We start from the raw sequence: 17,926 nt of genomic DNA on the forward strand, positions 1-17,926 counted from the left end.
TGGAGTCACTGGCCTGGCAGCTATCCCCCGGGCACAGCATCTCCAGTAGCAGCTGCCATATCGGTTCATCCCTCTCACCAGGGGTTTCCATTGGCACACACACCCTTGCTCCACCTGAGTCTAGTCACTGTCCTCTCCTTAGTTCCTCAAAAGAGTTGTCTGGTTTTGGCCGGGCACTGTGGCTCACACCTGTAATCCCAGCACTTTGGGAGGCCAAGGTGGGCAGATCACGAGGTCAGGAGATTGAGACCATCCTGGCTAACACGGTGAAACCCCGTCTCTACTAAAAATACAAAAAATTAACCGGGCGTGGTGGCGGGCTCCTGTAGTCTCTGCTACTTGGGAGGCTGAGGCAGGAGAATGGCGTGAACCCAGGAGGCAGAGCTTGCAGTGAGCCGAGATGGCGCCACTGCACTCCAGCCTGGGCATCAGAGCAAGACTCCACTCAAAAAAAAAAAAAAGTTGTCTGTTTTCGCTTGCATCCGTCTTCTTTCTTTCTAAACGTGTTCCAGTCAGGCCTCTCCAGAAAAACCAGCCCTCTCCAGAATCAGCCTTTCTCACCTCATCAGTGGGGCACCCTCCCTCCTGTGGCAGATCAGAGGGTGATTCTTCTTCATCTTATTTGGTCTCTGCACCTGCTGTCGCGGTGGCCGTTCCCTCCTGCCCTTACAGCCTCTGCCCTGAGTTTCCAGGATACCACACCCTGCTCTGGCTTTCCGTACCAGATGGCTGCTGTCTCCCAAACCCCTAAATGGAGGCACCACTGCAGGGCACAGCCCTTCTCTCTCCAGACTCACTCCCAAGCAGTCATGTCCAGCCTCATGGCTCTCATGCCCTGAGGACTCACGTTGCAAGTGCCAGCTTGGACCACCCCCTCAATCTCCAGCTCATATATTTGTCCAGCTTTCTCTTCCTAATCTCTACTTGGATACCTAACAGCATCTCAGATGTCACGTATCCAAACAGAACTCGATCCCTCCCTGTGCCCCCAGAAACGAAGAACCTTCAGAACCTGCTCTGCCCGAAGTCTTTCCCATCTCTCTCTCTTTTTTTATTTTATTTTTATAGAGACAGGGTCTCATTTGGTTGCCCAGGTTGGTTTTGAACTCCTGGCTTCAAGTAGTTCTCCCGCTTCGGCCTCCTAAAGTGTTAGGATTACAGGTGTGAGCCACAGCGCCCAGCCTCCTTTCCTATCTCAGTAAATGAGAGCTCTGGCCTTCTACTTGCTCTGTCCAAAAACCTTGGAGTCAGCCTCGATCTCTTTCTCTCCCACACTCCAAATCATACATATCTCAAAATCATCTCCTGAACATGTACTCCAAAATTGTATCCCCAATCTCGCCATTTCTCAACCTCACTGCGGCCAGCATCTTTGTCTTAGTTACACAGCACCCTCCCCACTGAACCTGTCTCCCTCCTTGTGTGTCTGCTTTCCGTAGGAGAGTCCTTTTTAAAATTGAAGGCAGTTCACGTCTGTCTTCTGCCTAAAACCTCAGAGGTTCCCTCAATTCCAGTCGGAGGCCAAAGCCCTTCAGAGACTTTGGAGCCTACAATGCCCTCCGTGATGTAGTACTCCTCTCTACCCCAACCCCAGCCATCCTGACCCCCTGGAGCTATTCCTGGCACACACCAGGCCCCCTCCTGCTTATGAGGTGGCCTTTGCTATTTCTCAGTCTGCAGATAAATACGTGGCCATTTCCTTCACTCCCTGTAAGTATCTGCTCGCTGCTCAAATGTCCCCTAATTCATCTTGTATAACATAGTAGCCCTTCCCCTTGCCCCAGGTGATCTCCCCCACCATGTTTACCATGTTCAGTCTCCAGCGAACCAGTCTCCATCTGAAGGGCCATCTCCTCCACTCCTCATCAGACATAAGCTCTTGGACTTGGTCCATTTTATTCTCACCTGCACTTCTAGAACCTAAAACCCATCGTAGTACTTGAGAGGAACTCAGTGAGTGAGTCAAAGTGGATCACAGCTCAGTTTTGGAAACAAAGCCAAATCACTTACCTAGATTAGAGCTGGCATCAGCCATCTCTCCTCAGATAATATTTGAAGGCTCAGTACAGTGGAGCGCACACTTTGGGAGGCCAAGTCAGGAAGATCACTTGAGCCCAGGAGCTCAAGGTGGTAGTGAGCTGTGATTGTGCCCCTCAGCCTAGATGACAGAGTGAGACCCTGTCACTTCAAAAAAAAAAAAAAGAAAAATTTTTGTCTTGAAGTCTACCTTATCTGTTACTATATAGCTTTTTTAGTTTTCTTATGCTTACTATTTATTTTTTTACCCATTCACATTTAACCTGTCTCTGTGTGTGTGTGTGTGTGTGCGCGTGTGTGTGTGTATATATATATATATATATATTTTTTTTTTTGGAGACGGAGTTTCGCTCTTGCACCCCAGACTGGAGTGCATTTGGCTCACTGCAGCCTCCACCTCCCAGGTTCAAGCAATTCTCCTTCCTCAGCCTCCTGAGTAGCTGGGATTACAGGCGCCCACCACCACACCCAGCTAATTTTTGTATTTTAAGTAGAGACAGGGTTTCACCATGTTGGCCAGGCTGGTCTCAAACTCCTGACCTCAAGCAATCCGCCTGCCTCAGCCTCCCAAAATGCTAGGATTACAGGCGTGAGCCACTGAGCCTGGCCAAGTTTTGAGTGTTCTTTATCAATTCTGGAAGAGCTTTTATTCTGGAAGAGTGCGGTCAGGTATTGTCAGTGGCTACTCAGCATGTTTTCTTTTTCTGGCTTTTCAGCAGTTTGTGATGTACATAGATAAGGCTGTTGTATTTATCATACTTGGGGTTTCCTAAACTTCTTGCATCTGTAAATTTCCTTTTCCTCACTGGGGCTCTAATTACCAATATATTAAACTTAACACTCTTCCATGGGTTTCTGAGATTCTGTCCATGCATCCTCAGTCCTTTTCCTCTTGTTGACCAGGCTGGAGTGCTGTGGTACAATCTGCCTCCTGGGTTGAAGCGTTCTCCCGCCTCACTCAGCCTCCCGAGTAGCTGGGACTACAGACAGGTACCACCACGCCCGGCTAATTTTTGTATTTTTGGTAGAGATGAAGTTTCACCATGTTGGCCAGGCTGGTCTCAAATTCCTGACCTCAGGTGATTCGCCCACCTCAGCCTCCCAAAGTACTGGGATTACAGGCGTGAGCCACCGCGCCTGGCCAAATTTTTGATATGTGGTCCAGAGTTTACACATTGGTCCAATAGGAGCTACTCAGCCACCACTGGAAGCAGAAGCTCCTTAACTGACTAACTTTTGAAGTCTTCACCAACTTCTTTGGAAACCTCAGTTAAGAACTGGGATGTGACTCTCCAGTGACATCTGGAGGAGCCCATTCCTGTCCTCTCCAGCCTATGACTGAATGTACCTGTAGGGGACGTTGACCCTGTGAAGTGTTCCTCTTGCTGCTTTGGCTTGAGGTCAGCAGACACTGGGATCTTTCTTCTGTCACAGTGTCAGATCCATCAGCCAGACTTTGGAACGGGAGGCCAGCAGAAGGTGGTGGACTGTGAAAGGAGCAGACTGCAGGCTCCTTTAACTCGCAGCTGCACGCAACACAAGTTCTCTTCCTGTGCCTGACACCCCATTGCCCTTCCCTGGAAAAGCTGATTCATCTGGGCTTTTTTTTTTTTTTTTTATTTTTCCCCAGGCTCAACAGGGCCAGTCAGACATACTTCTTCCCTATTCACTTGACGGACCAGCTTCTGCCCAGCGCCGTGTTCTATGCCACCGTGGGGCCTCTAGTGGTCTACTTTGCCATGCACCGTCTGATCATCAAACCATACCTCAGGGCTCAGAAAGAGAAGTGAGTTGACACGTCATGGGCATGTCACTAGCCAGCCCTGTGCCTCAGTTTCCTCACCCTTAAAATGGAGAGGATAACAGAGCCTCCTGCGTTGGGTGATGAGGAAACCTGAATTAATTAATGCATGTAAAGCACTTAGGCTGATGTCTGGGTCACGATTGGTAAATGTTAACTATTTCTCATCATTGTCAGTAGTTGGACTGCTGTTATCTCTTCGTTTGTAATTCTTACTCTCAGAAAGGACTGGAGTTTATAGAAGTGTTGGGCCTCGGCTGGGTGTGGTGGCTCACACCTGTTTTCCCAGCACTTTGGAAAGCTGAGGCAGGTGGATTACCCGAGGTGAGGCGTTCAGGACCAGTCTGGCCAACATGGTGAAACCCTGTCTCTACTAAAAAAAATAGAAAAATTAGCCGGGCGTGGTGGCACGTGCCTGTAATCCCAGCTACCTGGGAGGCTGAGACAGGAGAATTGCTTGAACCTGGGAGGTGGATGTTGCAGTGAGCCGAGATTGCACCATTGCACTCCAGCCTGGGTGACAGAGCAAGACTCAGTCTCAAAAAAAAAAAAAAAAAAAAAAAGTGTTGATCCTCTAAACCATGGCCTCAAGAAAGAAGAAGTTTTCCTTTCTCCTTTCCCGGCGCTGAGTTTAAGAGGAATGCGTTCTGGATCCGTATGTGAGGGGCCTGCGTTAACTAGAGTCTTGAAAGTCACAGAAACACAATGTTTTTGTAGTTTCTTAGATAATCCATTGGGGCATGCCATGAAACCTAAATTATTAGTGCAAGCATCTCTACAGAAAACTGAGAGCTGGTATAGATTTGTTACTTTATAATATCTCATTTAGTAAAGCACTGCACTTAGAGAATCTCAGATAAAGGAATGAATCTCCTCTTCTGGGCCCGTCTGGCCTTTGGACTCAGAATCCTAATTCCCTAGGAGGCTTGAGGCTTAGAACAAGACATGTGCTGGCCCAGCCTTCTCTCAGAAGGGAGGACAGGCATATGCTGACCCCAAGGCCCATACTTTGTTACAGGAAAGCGGATCTGTGTGTCTAAAGTGGTATTAGTTGTTCCTACCAAAAGTGTTATTTAACAACTCACGCCTGTAATCCTAGCACTTCGGGAGGCCGAGACAGTAGGATCACTTGAGCCCAGGAGTTCGAGACTAGCCTGGGCAATATAGTGAGACCCCCATCTCTATCTTAAAATTAAAATTAAAAAAATAATAATCCCACAAGGTTGGTGGGATCTCCTGAAATTCTCATGTGGTGGGGTCTTCTTTCCAAAGAGACTGACAGTCAGTGTCCCGTCAGCTTGGTGAGGAGCGGGGGCAGAGCCATCTAAGGGTAAAATGAAAGCTGCCAGCCTGTGACTAACAGACTTGCCTGAGACTGTCATGGGAATATTTTTTAAAGTTCTACAACTGAACTCCAGTAAGATCACAGACTGTTTGCTGGGCTCGGGTCCAGCACGGGAGGGGCTGTGTTGGCTGGAAGCTGGGCAGCGCCGCGCTAACGTGGGGCTTGTGTTCCTCTCGCGTAAGGGAATTGGAGAAGCAGAGGGAAAGCGCCGCCACCGATGTGCTGCAGAAGAAGCAAGAGGCGGAGTCCGCTGTGAGTGCTGCCCCGCCGTTCCCAAGCGAGGGCTGTAGGGGACACACTCCACACCCCACATGTTGGTCTCAGGGCCTTAGAGGTCAGACTTCTCTTCTCCAACAACTTGGCCCTCCATTTAGTCTTTATTGTGGGATGCGACACTGGGCTCTGCAGTCCCTGCCCTGAAGATAATTACCCTCCAAAGGCATAACAAGGGCTTTTTTAAAGTGGTGAGTATTGGCCTCTTTTTCTTCCCTCTGAGTGTTCTGCCTTTTACTGAGCAGGAGGAAGCAGGCTTCCTGGGTAAGTGGCGAGCATACTGCCGGGTGGCCATGGGCCGTGTGCGCGGCCTGGCGAGCACATGCCTGTCTGAGGGGGCGGCACAGCTATGCCCAGCAGAATGGCACCACAGGAGAACACAGGTCCTTTCTCAAGAGGAGCTGGGATTCCAGCTTCTCCTGTGAAATCTCTTTATTTTTAAAGCTGACAACGCATTGTTTTTTTATTGGGTCAACAAATCCCACCCACGCATTAATGATCCCTAGAAAGGGAGCTCCCACCGGTGGCCACGGGAGGGTCATGCCGTTTCAGGTGCTTCTCACCTTCTGACCCAGAGCTGCCTGCCCTAGGTCTAGGAGTTTCAGAGTGAGCCACTCGGGTAGCAGAGCTGTCAGGGCGCCCACTCCCTTCCTTTCCAGGCCCTGAGCAAGTATGTTGCCGTGGACAAGACTGCCTGCCTGTGGCCCTCTGACCAGAGGTGGAACAGGCCTGGCGGGGCCCTGACTGTGTCATCCTTGTTCTCTGGCAGGTCCGGCTGATGCAGGAATCTGTCCGAAGGATAATTGAGGCAGAAGAGTCCAGAATGGGTGAGAACATGTGTCCTCTCGGTCCAGGGTGGGCGCTGGGGGTCTCTAAGCCACACAAGGAGGTGCCTGGAGGCGGCCTTCCTCACTCGGAGTCTGTCCTTAGGCCTCATCATTGTCAATGCCTGGTACGGGAAGTTTGTCAATGACAAGAGCAGGAAGAGCGAGAAGGTGAAGGTGATTGACGTGACTGTGCCCCTGCAGTGCCTGGTGAAGGACTCGAAGCTCATCCTCACGGAGGCCTCCAAGGTACAGCAGCACCAGCCACCACATGCCATGTGCTCACAGATTTGAACAGGCTGGGCGCGGTGACTCAGGCCTATAATCCTAGCACTTTGGAAGGCCAAGGTGGGCAGATTGCTTGAGCCCAGGAGTTCAAGATCAGCCTAGGCAACATGGCAAAACCCTATCTCTACAAAAAGGAGAAAAAATCAGCTGGGCATGGTGACACACGCCTGTTGTCCCAGCTGTTCGGGAGGCTGAAGCGGAAGGATTGGTTGAGCCCAGGAGGTTGAGGCTACAGTGAGCTGTGATTGTGCCACTGCATTCCAGCCGGGGTGACAGAGCAAGACCCTGTCTCAAAAAAAAACAAACAGTGGTTTGAAGAATAGGTTCAGTCTGACAAGGACAGCCTGGCCCCTTAAAGTGGGATCTTTGCCGTCATCAGCATCTACTGCATGGGATGCTGCCCAGCTCCTGAGTAGTACCCACGTTGGAGCTATTCTCTTCATTCAGTCATTTCTTTCACCACTCAGTAAGGATTTACTGAGCCCCTGGTGTGTGCCAGTCACACCAGCAAACAGAACACACGCCTGCCTTCATGGCATTTGATTCTGTTTATTTTTGCCTCATTCCAGAAAGAGCATGAGGTCACTTGTAACATGTGTGAGTCTTGCCTCTGGGGCCTGGGGCATGGACCATCCAGAAGGATGAAAATGCAGGTTAGCTCAGGCCAGAGAGCTCCTGGCACCCTAGAAGTCATCTAGTGGCCTTGTCTTGGTGTGAGGATAGGGCCTTTATTAAGAAGCGAGTCTTGGCAACTTTTTCAAATTCTTGTTTTTCTTCAAGCCCCAAAGTTTGCATCTCCCCAGGGAATGTCAGAGCCTGTGCACACTGCCCCTCTGGTGGTAGTAAGGAGGAGTGCTGGTCTTAGACCGTCTGGAGTATTGAGAGTAGCAATTTGTTTGTTACAGGCTGGGCTGCCTGGCTTTTATGACCCGTGTGTGGGGGAAGAGAAGAACCTGAAAGTGCTCTATCAGTTCCGGGGCGTCCTGCATCAGGTGATGGTGCTGGACAGTGAGGCCCTCCGGATACCAAAGCAGTGTGAGTAGCCGTCCCTTCGCAGTCACCAGCTAATGGGGGCGGGGACCTCGAAGCGGCTGCTCAGTGTGTGGGCTGCCAGCCACCTTCCTCAGCTGCCCACCTGGGAGCAGAGACGCCAACTAGCCCTTGACCCGTGATTCACTCAGAGCCCATGATTTGTGCCCTAAAAAGGGGGCTGGGGCCCTTTCACAGGTACAATTAGAGTGAGCGCGTTGGAAACTGCGGCTTGAGTGGCGGGGGATGAAAGCAGACCTCTACGTTCCAGCAGCAGTTGATTTTCAGCAGCGGGTGCTCTGCCTCGCCTGGGCCCAGCCAGCTGCTGGTCCGGGTGACTGCTGAGCCCCATCAGTAGAAAGGTGCATGGGAACGGCCACCTTCTGATCACCTGTGTCTGTCTTTTCCTTTACAGCCCACAGGATCGATACAGATGGATAAACTGCCAAGAACCAGATTTTTAAAAGGCTGCAAAAAATCTTTTGCTGGGAGTCTACAAATTTGGAAATGGAAAAAACCCAGACATCAGATGTTTTTATTTTATATTATTATTATAGAAGGTGGTACCATTATCAATTATGTGAAGGGACATGCAGACACCCTAGCTTTTGAGGGTGCTGGGGGTTAGGACTGAGGCAGCCCCACTGGGAACCAGCCTGCAGCCTGGCCCATGGCTGTTTTCCCAAGGACCAGTTCCTGGAGGGAAGGGCTCTGGCCCTGACTCCGCTGGGTCCCCTGAGCACGCGCGCTGACCGCAGCCCGCCGCCCCGTAGTTCTTGGCTGGGTCTGGAGGTGTCTGTGGAGCACCCTGCCCTCACCACAGGAGCGTGAGCCACTTCTGCAGTCCACGCTGAACATGGGAAACAACCTGAAAAGCAGGCAGGCCTCCAGGTCAGGGAGCCTCTGCTGCGCTGGCTTCCCATGACCACCTCCTCCTGCTGAAATATTACTGCTTGAATCTGGAGCAGATTGCGGGTTTATAAAACTGCTTTTTATCTGAGAACAAACGGGTTTGGAAATTAGTCTTTCTTCCCCACTCCCAGAGCTGCTCAAATCATTCCACCGGCCCCCTCGGCTTGGGACAGGGTAGTGTAACTCCCGATCCCAGGGCCTAGCCCTGACACAGGTGGCTTCCTGTATCCCTGTGGGAAAATGCCCTGCCACCAGCGGGCTTGAGCTGGCCTGTGTCCCTCCACCACCTGCACCACCCACCTCCAGAGTGCAGTGCTGGGCAAGGGCAGCTCAAGAGGACAGGACCAGGCGCTTGGCAAGACATCAGACACACCCAACCCAGAGGCGTGGACCCCAGGCCTGGCCCGTGGTACCCAGCAGGTGGCACTGCAGCTCCACTGCAGGTCCAGCGTCCTCACAGGAACACCAGGGCCTGTGCCCCGGAGCCTTCCTTCAGACCCTTCCTCCACGTGCCCACTTGGGATGCAGAATGCAGCGGAGCTAGGACCCCCTCCACGGCCTGGACCTCGGCTGCAGTAAAGTTACGTGAGGCCTGTCTCACGGGGCCTGGAAGTGGCAGCCATCAGTTGCTCTTGCTGACCCCTCGGAGCAAGCGCTGCACAGGTGGTGGCTGAGACAGCTGGCGCCGGGGGCCCCAAGCTGCGCCGGCCTCCAGCCCACCCACAGCTGTTGCTGAAGTCAGGCCTCCCTCCCCAGCACTGGTATCTGAGTAACGGCTAAGAACCTCCTTCCTCTGGTTTTGAAAAGCAGTTCAGGTTGTCCAATTCTGTAACATTCATCTCCATTTTTTAAAAAGGTTTCTCTGACGGCCCCACGGCCCGAGCCGCGGTGAGTGTCGTGTTGCATGAGCCTGGGCCCCGGGCTTCCCGTGCGCCTCTGCCGCAGGTGCTTCTGGGCACCCATCCTCTGCGTTTCATTTGCAGTCGACTGTACAGAAGGCACTCACCACAATAAACCTTTCCTGAAAGCAGAGGCTGGCGCTCTTTCGTGTATCGTATCGTGTGTTCATCTTCAGGAGGGAGGGAACCCCTTCCCCAGAGGCCTCCTCCCCATCCTTCACTCCTCACTCAACCACAAGGCTTCACGTGAAGCTGGGGTTCCATTTTCTACATTAAACATTGCCTGAGAAATAAATAGACCCCAACTTAGGAAGTCAGGCTAGAACTTTTCTTTAATTCACTAAAGCTATAAATTAGACAAAATAGGAAGTCAGTTTTTTTTTTTCAGACTGAGTCTCGCTCTGTCACCCAGTGACAATACTAGAGGGCAGTGGTGCGATCTCGGCTCACTGCAACCTCCACCTCCCGGGTTCAGCTGATCCTCCTGTCTCAGCCTCCCAAGTAGCTGGGACTACAGGTGTGTGCCACCACGCCTGGCTAATTTGTGTCTTTTTAGTAGACATGGGATTTCACCATGTTGGTCAGGCTGGTCTTGAACTCCTGACCTCAAGTGATCTCCCCACCTCGGCCCCTCAAGGTGCTGGGATTACAGGCATGAGCCGCTGCGCCCGGCCATGGAAGTCAGTCTTCTTAGCAGAAGGAATCACGGCACTAGAGAAAATGATGATGGGAGCGACACCGTATAGAAAGACACTTTATTACACTGCCCATTCACACCAGGCCAGGACAGGAGTCACTCCTTAGAACCCCAAGCGGCTGTCCAGGCTGATGGAGGAGGGGACCACTCACCCGCCACAGAGCCGGCCCCCTCACATGGCTTCCTCCCTGAGGAGCATCTCCCACACTGGGGCTTCCAACGATCTTTGCTCTGCGTGTGCTGAAAGGACAGCATCCAGAATCAGCCTCAGCCTGGACTTCTGTTACCATGGGAGGATAAGCTTGTCATGCTCACAGATGTGCACTCCTAGTGCCACGCCTCTAAACGTCCCGCAGACAGCATCGGGCTCTCGCCGGGGAGCTTGGCTACTGTCTCGATCCCCGGCCAAACAGGCCTCATGGCCAACTTTCTCAGTGTCCACAGCAGACAAAAATGTCCACAGCCAGAGCTCCAAAGCTCTGCCGGCCCTGGTGCCACTGCCACCTCTGCGTCCGGAGCCTGTGGGGCTCAGCTCTGCTGCTCTGGCCCAAGTCTGGCCTGGAGTCCCTGGTGCCCTTTGCAGGCACGGAGGCGGCTGGACATCCTTCGCATCACTAGCCTCTGGGCCTGCAAGCGCTTCCGGAGCTTTTCATTTTCCTTCAGAGTGAGGAAGAGTTTTTTCTTCAGGGAATCTAAGTCCAAAAGGGCATAGCTGTGATCAGATGGCTGCTTGCTGGGGGGCCTTCTCAGGCCTGCAGGGCCAGTCGGCCGGCCAACAGCCTCTGTTGCTTGCGGCCTCCGTGGCGAGACCTGAGGACAGGGGAGTGACAGCCGAGAGCTGCATCACCAGCAGGAAGGCGGGCCATGGTGAGCAGGCCACCAGACACGCACACAGCACAACCCCAGGGCAGCCGGACACTCCTGGCTGCTCCCCCAAAATCCAGATGTGCCCACACCATGGTGGAGAATTTGACTGGGGAGCTCTGAAACCCAGGCTGCACACCCTGCCTCGGCCACACAGGTCTCATGGTGGGTGCTCACTGGTTTCCATTTTGTTTGGAGCAAGTCATCTTGTGTCCAACCACAGACCACCTTTGCACTCAGTCTTACCTGTTTTACGTGGCCTTCGGCATTTGGGGGCAACTGAAGCTCTTCAAGTGCAGTGTCCATGTTTCTCCCAGGACTGTCCTCTCCGGCCCCCGCCTCAGGGAGGACCTGGGAACGGCAGGGTGAAGTCAGGCACTACAGCCCTGCACATGCAGGGCCCTCCTGCAGCTGCTCCTTGTCCCTCTAGGGGAGTGGCAACAGCCAGGGACCAGCTCCAGGGTCTGTGCCCCTCCACAGCCAGCTTCTCCCTAGCACACACCCTGGAACTGAACTTTTTTTTTTTTTTTTTTTTTTTGAGACAGTCTCGCTCTGTCACTTAGGCTGGAGTGCAGTGGTGCAATCTCGGCTCATTGCAACCTCCACCCCCAGGGTTCAGGTGATTCTCGTGCCTCAGCCTCCTGAGTAGCTAGAATTACAAGCATGTGCCACCACGCCCGGCTAAATTTTTTTTTTTTTTTTTTTTGAGACGGAATCTAACTCTGTCACCCAGGCTGGAGTGCAGTGGCATGATCTCGGCTCACTGCAACCTCTGCCTCCCGGGTTAAACCAATTCTGCCTCAGCCTCCTGAGTAGCTGGGACTATAGGCACATGCCACTATACCTGGCTAATTTTTTTTTTCTTGAGATGGAGTTTCACTCTTTCACCCAGGCTGGAGTGAAGTGGTGCGATCTGCAACCTCCACCCCCTGGGTTCAAGTGATTCTCCTCCAGAGTAGCTGGGATTATAGGCACCCACCACCATGCCCAGCTAAATTTTTGTATTTTTAGTAGAGACGGGGTTTCGCCAGGCTGGTCTCGAACTCCTGACCTCAGGCAATCCACCTGCCGCAGCCTGCCAAAGTGCTAGGATTACAGGTGTGAGCCACCAGGCCCAGCCTAATTTTTGTATTTTTAGTAGAGATGGAGTTTCACCATGTTGGCCAGGCTGGTTTCGAACTCCTAACCTCAGGTGATCCGCCTGCCTCGGCCTCCCAAAGTGCTGGGAATACAGACGCGAGCCACTGCGCCCAGCCCAGCTAATTTTTATATTTTTAGTAGAGATGGGGTTTTTACCATGTTGGCCAGGCTGGTCTCAAACTCCTAGCCTCAAGACATCCACCCGCCTCAGCCTCCCAAACTGCTGGGATTATAAGCGTGAGCCACCTCGCCTGGCCCTGGAACTGAACTTTAAGAAATCAGGCACGGCCAGGTGCGGTGGCTCCCGCCTATAATTCCAGCACTTTGGGGGGCCAAGGCAGGAGAATCCCTTGAATCCAAGAGTTTGAGACCAGACTGGGCAAGACAGCAAGACCCCCATCTCTAAAAAAAAAAAAAAAATTTAATTAGCTGGGCATGGTAGCACATGCTTGTGGTCCCAGCCACTTGGGAGGCTCAGGTGGGAGGATGGCTTGATCCTGGGAGGTTGAGGCTGCTGCGAGCCATGACTGCACCACTGTACAGAGCCTGAGCAACAGAGTGAGACCCTGTCTCAAAAACAAAGAAAAAGGTTGGGTGCAGTGACTCACATCTATACTCCCAGCACTTTGGGAGGCTGAGGTGGGAGGATGGCTTGAGCCCGGTAGTTTGAGACCAGCCTGAGTAAAATAGCAAGATGCTATCTCTACAAAAAAAAAAAGTGGGGGGCCAGGCGCGGTGGCTCACACCTATAATCCCAGCACTTTGTGAGGCAGAGAACTCCTGAGGTCAGGAGTTCGAGACCAGCCTGGCCAACGTGGTAAAACCCCGTCTCTATTTAAAAATACAAAAATTAGCCGGGCGTGGTAGCGAGCATCTGTAATCCCAGCTACTCGGGAGGCTGAGGCAAGAGAATCACTTGAACCTGGAAGGAAGAGGTTGCGGTGCGCCGAGATCACGCCACTGCACTCCAGACTGGGTGACAGAGCGAGATTCAGTCTCAAAAAAAAAAAAAAAGAAAAGAAAAGAAAAAGGGAATCAGGCACCATCCCTACTAGCAACTGAGATTCTTTGATATTGAAAAGAAGGAAGCTGAGAGGCTTGGGCCTTCCCTCCAGAAAAACAGGGAATCCAAAACTGGCATATGAGGAAAGGCGACAGCCCTGCGGGCCGGCCTTGCTGGGAAAATCCTGCCTCCCTGTCTCAACCCACAGCATAATTTAAACGTTCAAGTACCTGGCCCGGTGCACTCACCTTTTCTTTCTGAGAAGAGCTGGCATTTCCTCTCTCATTGGCAGGGTCTGTGTTCTCCCTCACCTGCTGCAAGAGACACACACTGAGTGGATGCAGACCCCAAGAACCCTCAGAGCTCAGGGCAGGCCTCGGGCATCATGCTTGTCCCCGCTGCTCGGCCCACTGCGTGCCCCAGTCAACGAACAGCTGCTAAATGAAACTGACCTGAAGCTCAACCCAACTCACACTGCCCGCTTGGTGTGCTTCTCTTTCTCCAAAGATGTCCTCAAATCACAGTCAGAGTGCCCTGAATAGGTCCCTGTAGAGCTAGGGACCCATCTACTTCCTATGTGTCACCCCAGGGCCTGGCACCTGGCCCCATGACCGCCAGCAAGCAGCAGAAGCCCAGCTCACCACTCGAGGTGCCACTGACGCAGAACCTGCAGCCCCTGGGCCACACTGGGGTGGGGCCCACAAAGCAGAGCTGGCAGAGGCCGTACCCAGCTTCTCCCCACCAACCAGGCACTGGAAGCACCGAGGGCTACAGTGACAAACGTCCCCACTCCCAGTGGCTCAAGTGTCATCTTTCCAGGACAAACGTTATCACAAATACGTGAAGGTGATTAAAGTGTTCATCTATGGACACATACCCCGAGCACCGGGGCTGTGCCAGGCAGCGTCCTGGGTGTGGGGCCTGAAGCAGGGAAAGCAGCCCCTGCCCTCATGGAGATTCTGTTCCAGGGGAGAAGACAAAACCAATGAGGGAAACAGGAAGGACAGCAGGGGCCAGAGGGGCCAGGAAGACTGAGGGGCAGGAAGGGGTCGGAGGCAAGAGGGGGTTTGAGGGTCCAGAAGGGCTTCCTGAAGGAAGGGACTGCCAACCTGAAGAGGTTGAGGCAGACTGCATGAGGCTATCTGGGAAGGGTGCTGGGGAGGACAGATGGGGCAGGGGCTCCCAGGCGGCCGCTCTGGGCGTGTTTGCTACGTGGCCGCCTTGTTCTTCCCATCGGCTCCACTCTCCACTCACGGATCCCTTTCCTCTCCCCATAAATCCACCAATGCAGGGAGCTGCTGGCCTGTGGCTTGTCCCGCCACTGCCCTGCCTGCCCACTCCACGTGGGTGCCCCTGTGGCCTATCATGCGATCTCAAGGCTTCAGCATCCAACTCTTTGTGAGCCCTCTCCTGAGCCAGGCCCACACATCCCACCTCCACCAAGGCAAGCTTGGCTCACTGCAACCTCTGCCTCCCGGTTCAAGCGATTCTCCTGCTTCAGCCTCCCAAGTAGCTGGGATTACAGGTGCCCACCAACACACCCAGCTGATTTTTGTATTTTTAGTAGAAATGGGGTTTCAACATGTTGGCTGGGCTGGTATCGAATTCCTGACCTCAGGTGATCCACCCACCTCTGCCTCCCAAAGTGCTGGGATTACAGACGTGAGCCACCACACCCAGCCATAGAATAATTCATTTTTAAAGTGCCTTTAATTTATGACTTCTCTTAAAGCCGAGGTCATGGCCAGCAGGGCCACAGGGCTGTGGACCCCAGAGGCGTGACAGTGCTGTTGTCACTGGAGTTCTTGGCCTTGGCTTTTCCCACACATGCCGCCACCCCCACTGCCCCCAGCTGCTGGTAAACAACGCAGGCTGGATGTGACCAGACGGAAGGTGCGGTGCCCTCCTACCTGTGTGGGGTCCTGAAAGGCGAACACCGTGGGCACGGCATTGTGCTTTAGGTTCTTGCGGTTTCCAAAGGCGCTGAAGCACTCTGGCCGGAAGTGCTCGGAGCAGATGACCGTGTGCTGCTTGGGCTTGAAGTTGCCCCGGCCGATGTTCAGCACCCATTCCTTCAGCAGCTCCGGGCGGCTGAACGGAAATCTAAGGGCAGAGGCACGGGGTGTGAGGCCCAGCAAGGCTGGACCCAGCGCCTCAGAGTCATTCGGAATTTTCACATCACTACAGAGTACTTCCCTGGACAGCTGTGGACATTCAGTCCTCTCGGTTTGTTAAATCACATCTAATTTCTGGAAGCTTCTGTCACAGCTGTTAAAGCACTCTTAATAGGAAACCCGAGACCACGAGCATGGCCAGAGAGCCCAAGTGAGCTGCTTCCGATGCTACATTTGCCAGGAGCCTACCAGGAGCCGAGCCCTGTTCTTCGTGCTAGGGATGGGGGGTAATGAGACAGTCCTGGCCCCCAAGAGCTGATATTCTGGAGCGGGGGCACAGCGATGAGCCACACAGATGTGGACGGTGTCTTCTGGGGATGATAGCTGCTCCAGAGAACAGACAGAGGGAAGCCCTGGGGTGGTGAGGAGAGGCAGCTGAAGGGGTGATGTTTGACCACAGACCGCAGGAAGTGGCAGCACAAGCAACGCAGGCTTCAGAAGGGACAGCAGGAACGGCCACTCACGCAGGTCCAGCTGAGACAGCGAGAGGGAGTGGGGACTGCATGACGCAGGGCCCTGAGCAGTTGGGGAGTCCCTGGAGGCTCTGGACAGAGGTGAGATGGAACCTGGGTCCACCCTGGCTGCTGTGGGACCAGGCGTTGGCAGGAAGTGGTAATGAGAGGGCAGATTTGGATGTATTTTGAAAGCCATGCAGTAAGGTTTGCCTGTAGATGGTAAAATTGAGAAGGAAGGAGTTTCATGTTGGAGATAAAATTAAGTTACAGGACGGCAGGTTAAGGGGATCAGAAGTTTGTTTTGTAGCAGCTGAGCATGGTGGCTCACGCCTGTAATCCCAGCACTTTGGGAGGCCAAGGCAGGCAGACTGCCTCAACTCAGGAGTTCAAGACCAGCCTGGCCAACATGGTGAAACCCCATCTCTACTAAAGATGCAAAAATTAGCCCAGCGTGGTGGCGCACTCCTGTGATCCCAGCTACTTGGGAAGCTGAGGCACAAGCATCACCTGAACCAGGGAGGCGGAGGCTGCAGTGAGCTGAGACTGTGCCACTGCACTCCACCTGGGCAACAGAGTGAGAGTCTGTCTCCAAAAAAAGAAGTTTGTTTTTTATGTCAGGAGTTAAATTTGAGGTGCTTTTTAGGCTCTCCATGTGCTGGGGTGACAGGCGGCCACACGCATCTGGAGATGTCAGTGTGGAGGCCAACCCTGCGGAACCGACAAGCCTGGGTGAGATGGGCCCCTGGGGAGCAAGTGTGGCTAGAAGCCACCCCTGGGCCATGGCCCACACCCCAGGGCTCCAACACTTAGTGCTGGAAATAAGGAGGATCCAGCAAAGGAGACTGAGAAGAGACACCTGTGGCCAAGAAGTGTACCAGACGCCATGCGGGAAAAGTGACCCAGGCTCAGGGGTCAGTTGTGTGAAATGCTATGCAATCGATCAGCATCACAAGGCTCACTAGTGATGTGACAGAGCTCTCGTGGGAGTGGAGGAAACGACTTCAAGAGAGAAGGCACGGCAACTCCATCCCCAAGTACATACCTGACGGAGGCAAAACAGATAGATGCACCGCAACACAAGTCCCACCAAAACTGGCTAAAACAATGTTTGTTTTGTTTTGTTTTTTGGGACAGAGTCTCGCTCTGTTGCCCAAGATGGAGTGTAGTGGTGCGATCTCGGTTCACTGCAAGCTCTGCCTCCCAGGGTCAAGTGATTCTCCTGCCTTAGCCTCCTGAGTAGCTGGGATTTCAGGTGCGCGCTACCACGCCCGGGTAATTTTTGTATTTGTAGTAGAGACGGGGTTTCACCATGTTGGTCAGGCTGGTCTCCAACTCCTGACCTCAGGTGATCCACCCAGCTCGGCCTCCCAAAGTGCTGGGATTACAGGCGTGAGCCACCACGCCCAGCCTCCAGAACCATGTATTTCTCATCCAAAAAATGGGGCCACCCAAATGCCCTTCAATTGTAGAACAAATCAGTAAATTCTGGCACTTGCATTCAATGGAATATTATGTGGCAACGAAAGCGAATGAACTGCAATCCACTCTGATAGTGGGCAGGATAGGGTTCCCTTTGGGCAGGAGAGAGGAGGAGGGCCTGGGAGGGGGTCCAGGTAGGGGTTCTTCTCGGGGGTAGTGATGTTTTATTTCTTATTTTGAGATGAGGTATCGCTCTGTCACCCAGGCTGGAGTGCAGTGGCAAGATTATAGCTCACTGCAGCCTCGAAGCTGGGTTCAAGCGATCCTCCTACTTCAGTCTCCCGAGCAGCTGGGACTACAAGTGCACACCACCTTGCCTGGCTAATTTTTTTAAATTATTTGTAGAGGTAGGGTCTCCTTCTGTTGCCCAGGCAGGTCTCGAACTCCCAGGCTCAAGCGATCCTCCCGCCTCGGCCTCCCAAAGTGCTGGGATGACAGGCTTGAGCCACCGCGCCCAGCTGGTAACGTTTCAGTTCAGTGACGTTCACTTGGGGAAAACTCGCTGGGCTGTATACTTATGATTCGTGCATTTTTCTGCATGTACATTACGTATACTTCAAGCAAAGCATTTATCACAAAACAGAACAATAGGAGCAGAGGGAATGGGAACGATGAGCACAAGCCCCCCTTCGGAATGTGCCCAAAAGTGGGTAGAGAAATGGTGCCGTGACTGGACCTTGGAGAAAGCGCAACTTTGACTAAGGAC

The 17,926-nt window shown here is 53.0% G+C and overlaps 2 protein-coding genes across 12 annotated transcripts in view; one reads left to right on the forward strand and one right to left on the reverse strand.

Annotated features, from left to right (window-relative positions):
* DNAJC11 (DnaJ heat shock protein family (Hsp40) member C11) overlaps positions 1-9,539 on the forward strand; it is a 67,676-nt gene extending 58,137 nt beyond the window's left edge. The window contains exons 11-16 of one of the 2 annotated variants that reach the window (XM_016953272.3): positions 3,668-3,823; positions 5,366-5,435; positions 6,226-6,283; positions 6,387-6,529; positions 7,474-7,603; positions 8,013-9,539. In XM_016953272.3, coding sequence (XP_016808761.1) covers positions 3,668-3,823; positions 5,366-5,435; positions 6,226-6,283; positions 6,387-6,529; positions 7,474-7,603; positions 8,013-8,038 — 583 coding nt within the window. In that variant the 3' untranslated portion in view covers positions 8,039-9,539. The remainder of the gene's footprint in view (positions 1-3,667; positions 3,824-5,365; positions 5,436-6,225; positions 6,284-6,386; positions 6,530-7,473; positions 7,604-8,012) is intronic. The other variant, XM_054662285.2, reaches the window with a different exon arrangement.
* THAP3 (THAP domain containing 3) overlaps positions 1-17,926 on the reverse strand; it is a 33,491-nt gene that overhangs the window by 14,587 nt on the left and 978 nt on the right. For 2 of the 10 annotated variants that reach the window (XM_063786969.1, XM_009447463.4), the window contains exons 3-6: positions 15,023-15,215; positions 13,361-13,423; positions 11,216-11,320; positions 10,150-10,915 (exon numbers count right to left, since the gene is read on the reverse strand). In XM_063786969.1, coding sequence (XP_063643039.1) covers positions 10,634-10,915; positions 11,216-11,320; positions 13,361-13,423; positions 15,023-15,215 — 643 coding nt within the window. In that variant the 3' untranslated portion in view covers positions 10,150-10,633. Of the gene's footprint in view, positions 1-6,549; positions 6,854-9,541; positions 9,692-10,149; positions 10,916-11,215; positions 11,321-13,360; positions 13,427-15,022; positions 15,216-17,926 lie in introns of those variants that run through there. The other 8 variants (XM_063786976.1, XM_054662310.2, XM_054662312.2 and 5 more) reach the window with 8 other exon arrangements.

Source organism: Pan troglodytes, chromosome 1, assembly GCF_028858775.2.
Source record: "Pan troglodytes isolate AG18354 chromosome 1, NHGRI_mPanTro3-v2.0_pri, whole genome shotgun sequence".
NCBI lineage: Eukaryota > Metazoa > Chordata > Mammalia > Primates > Hominidae > Pan > Pan troglodytes.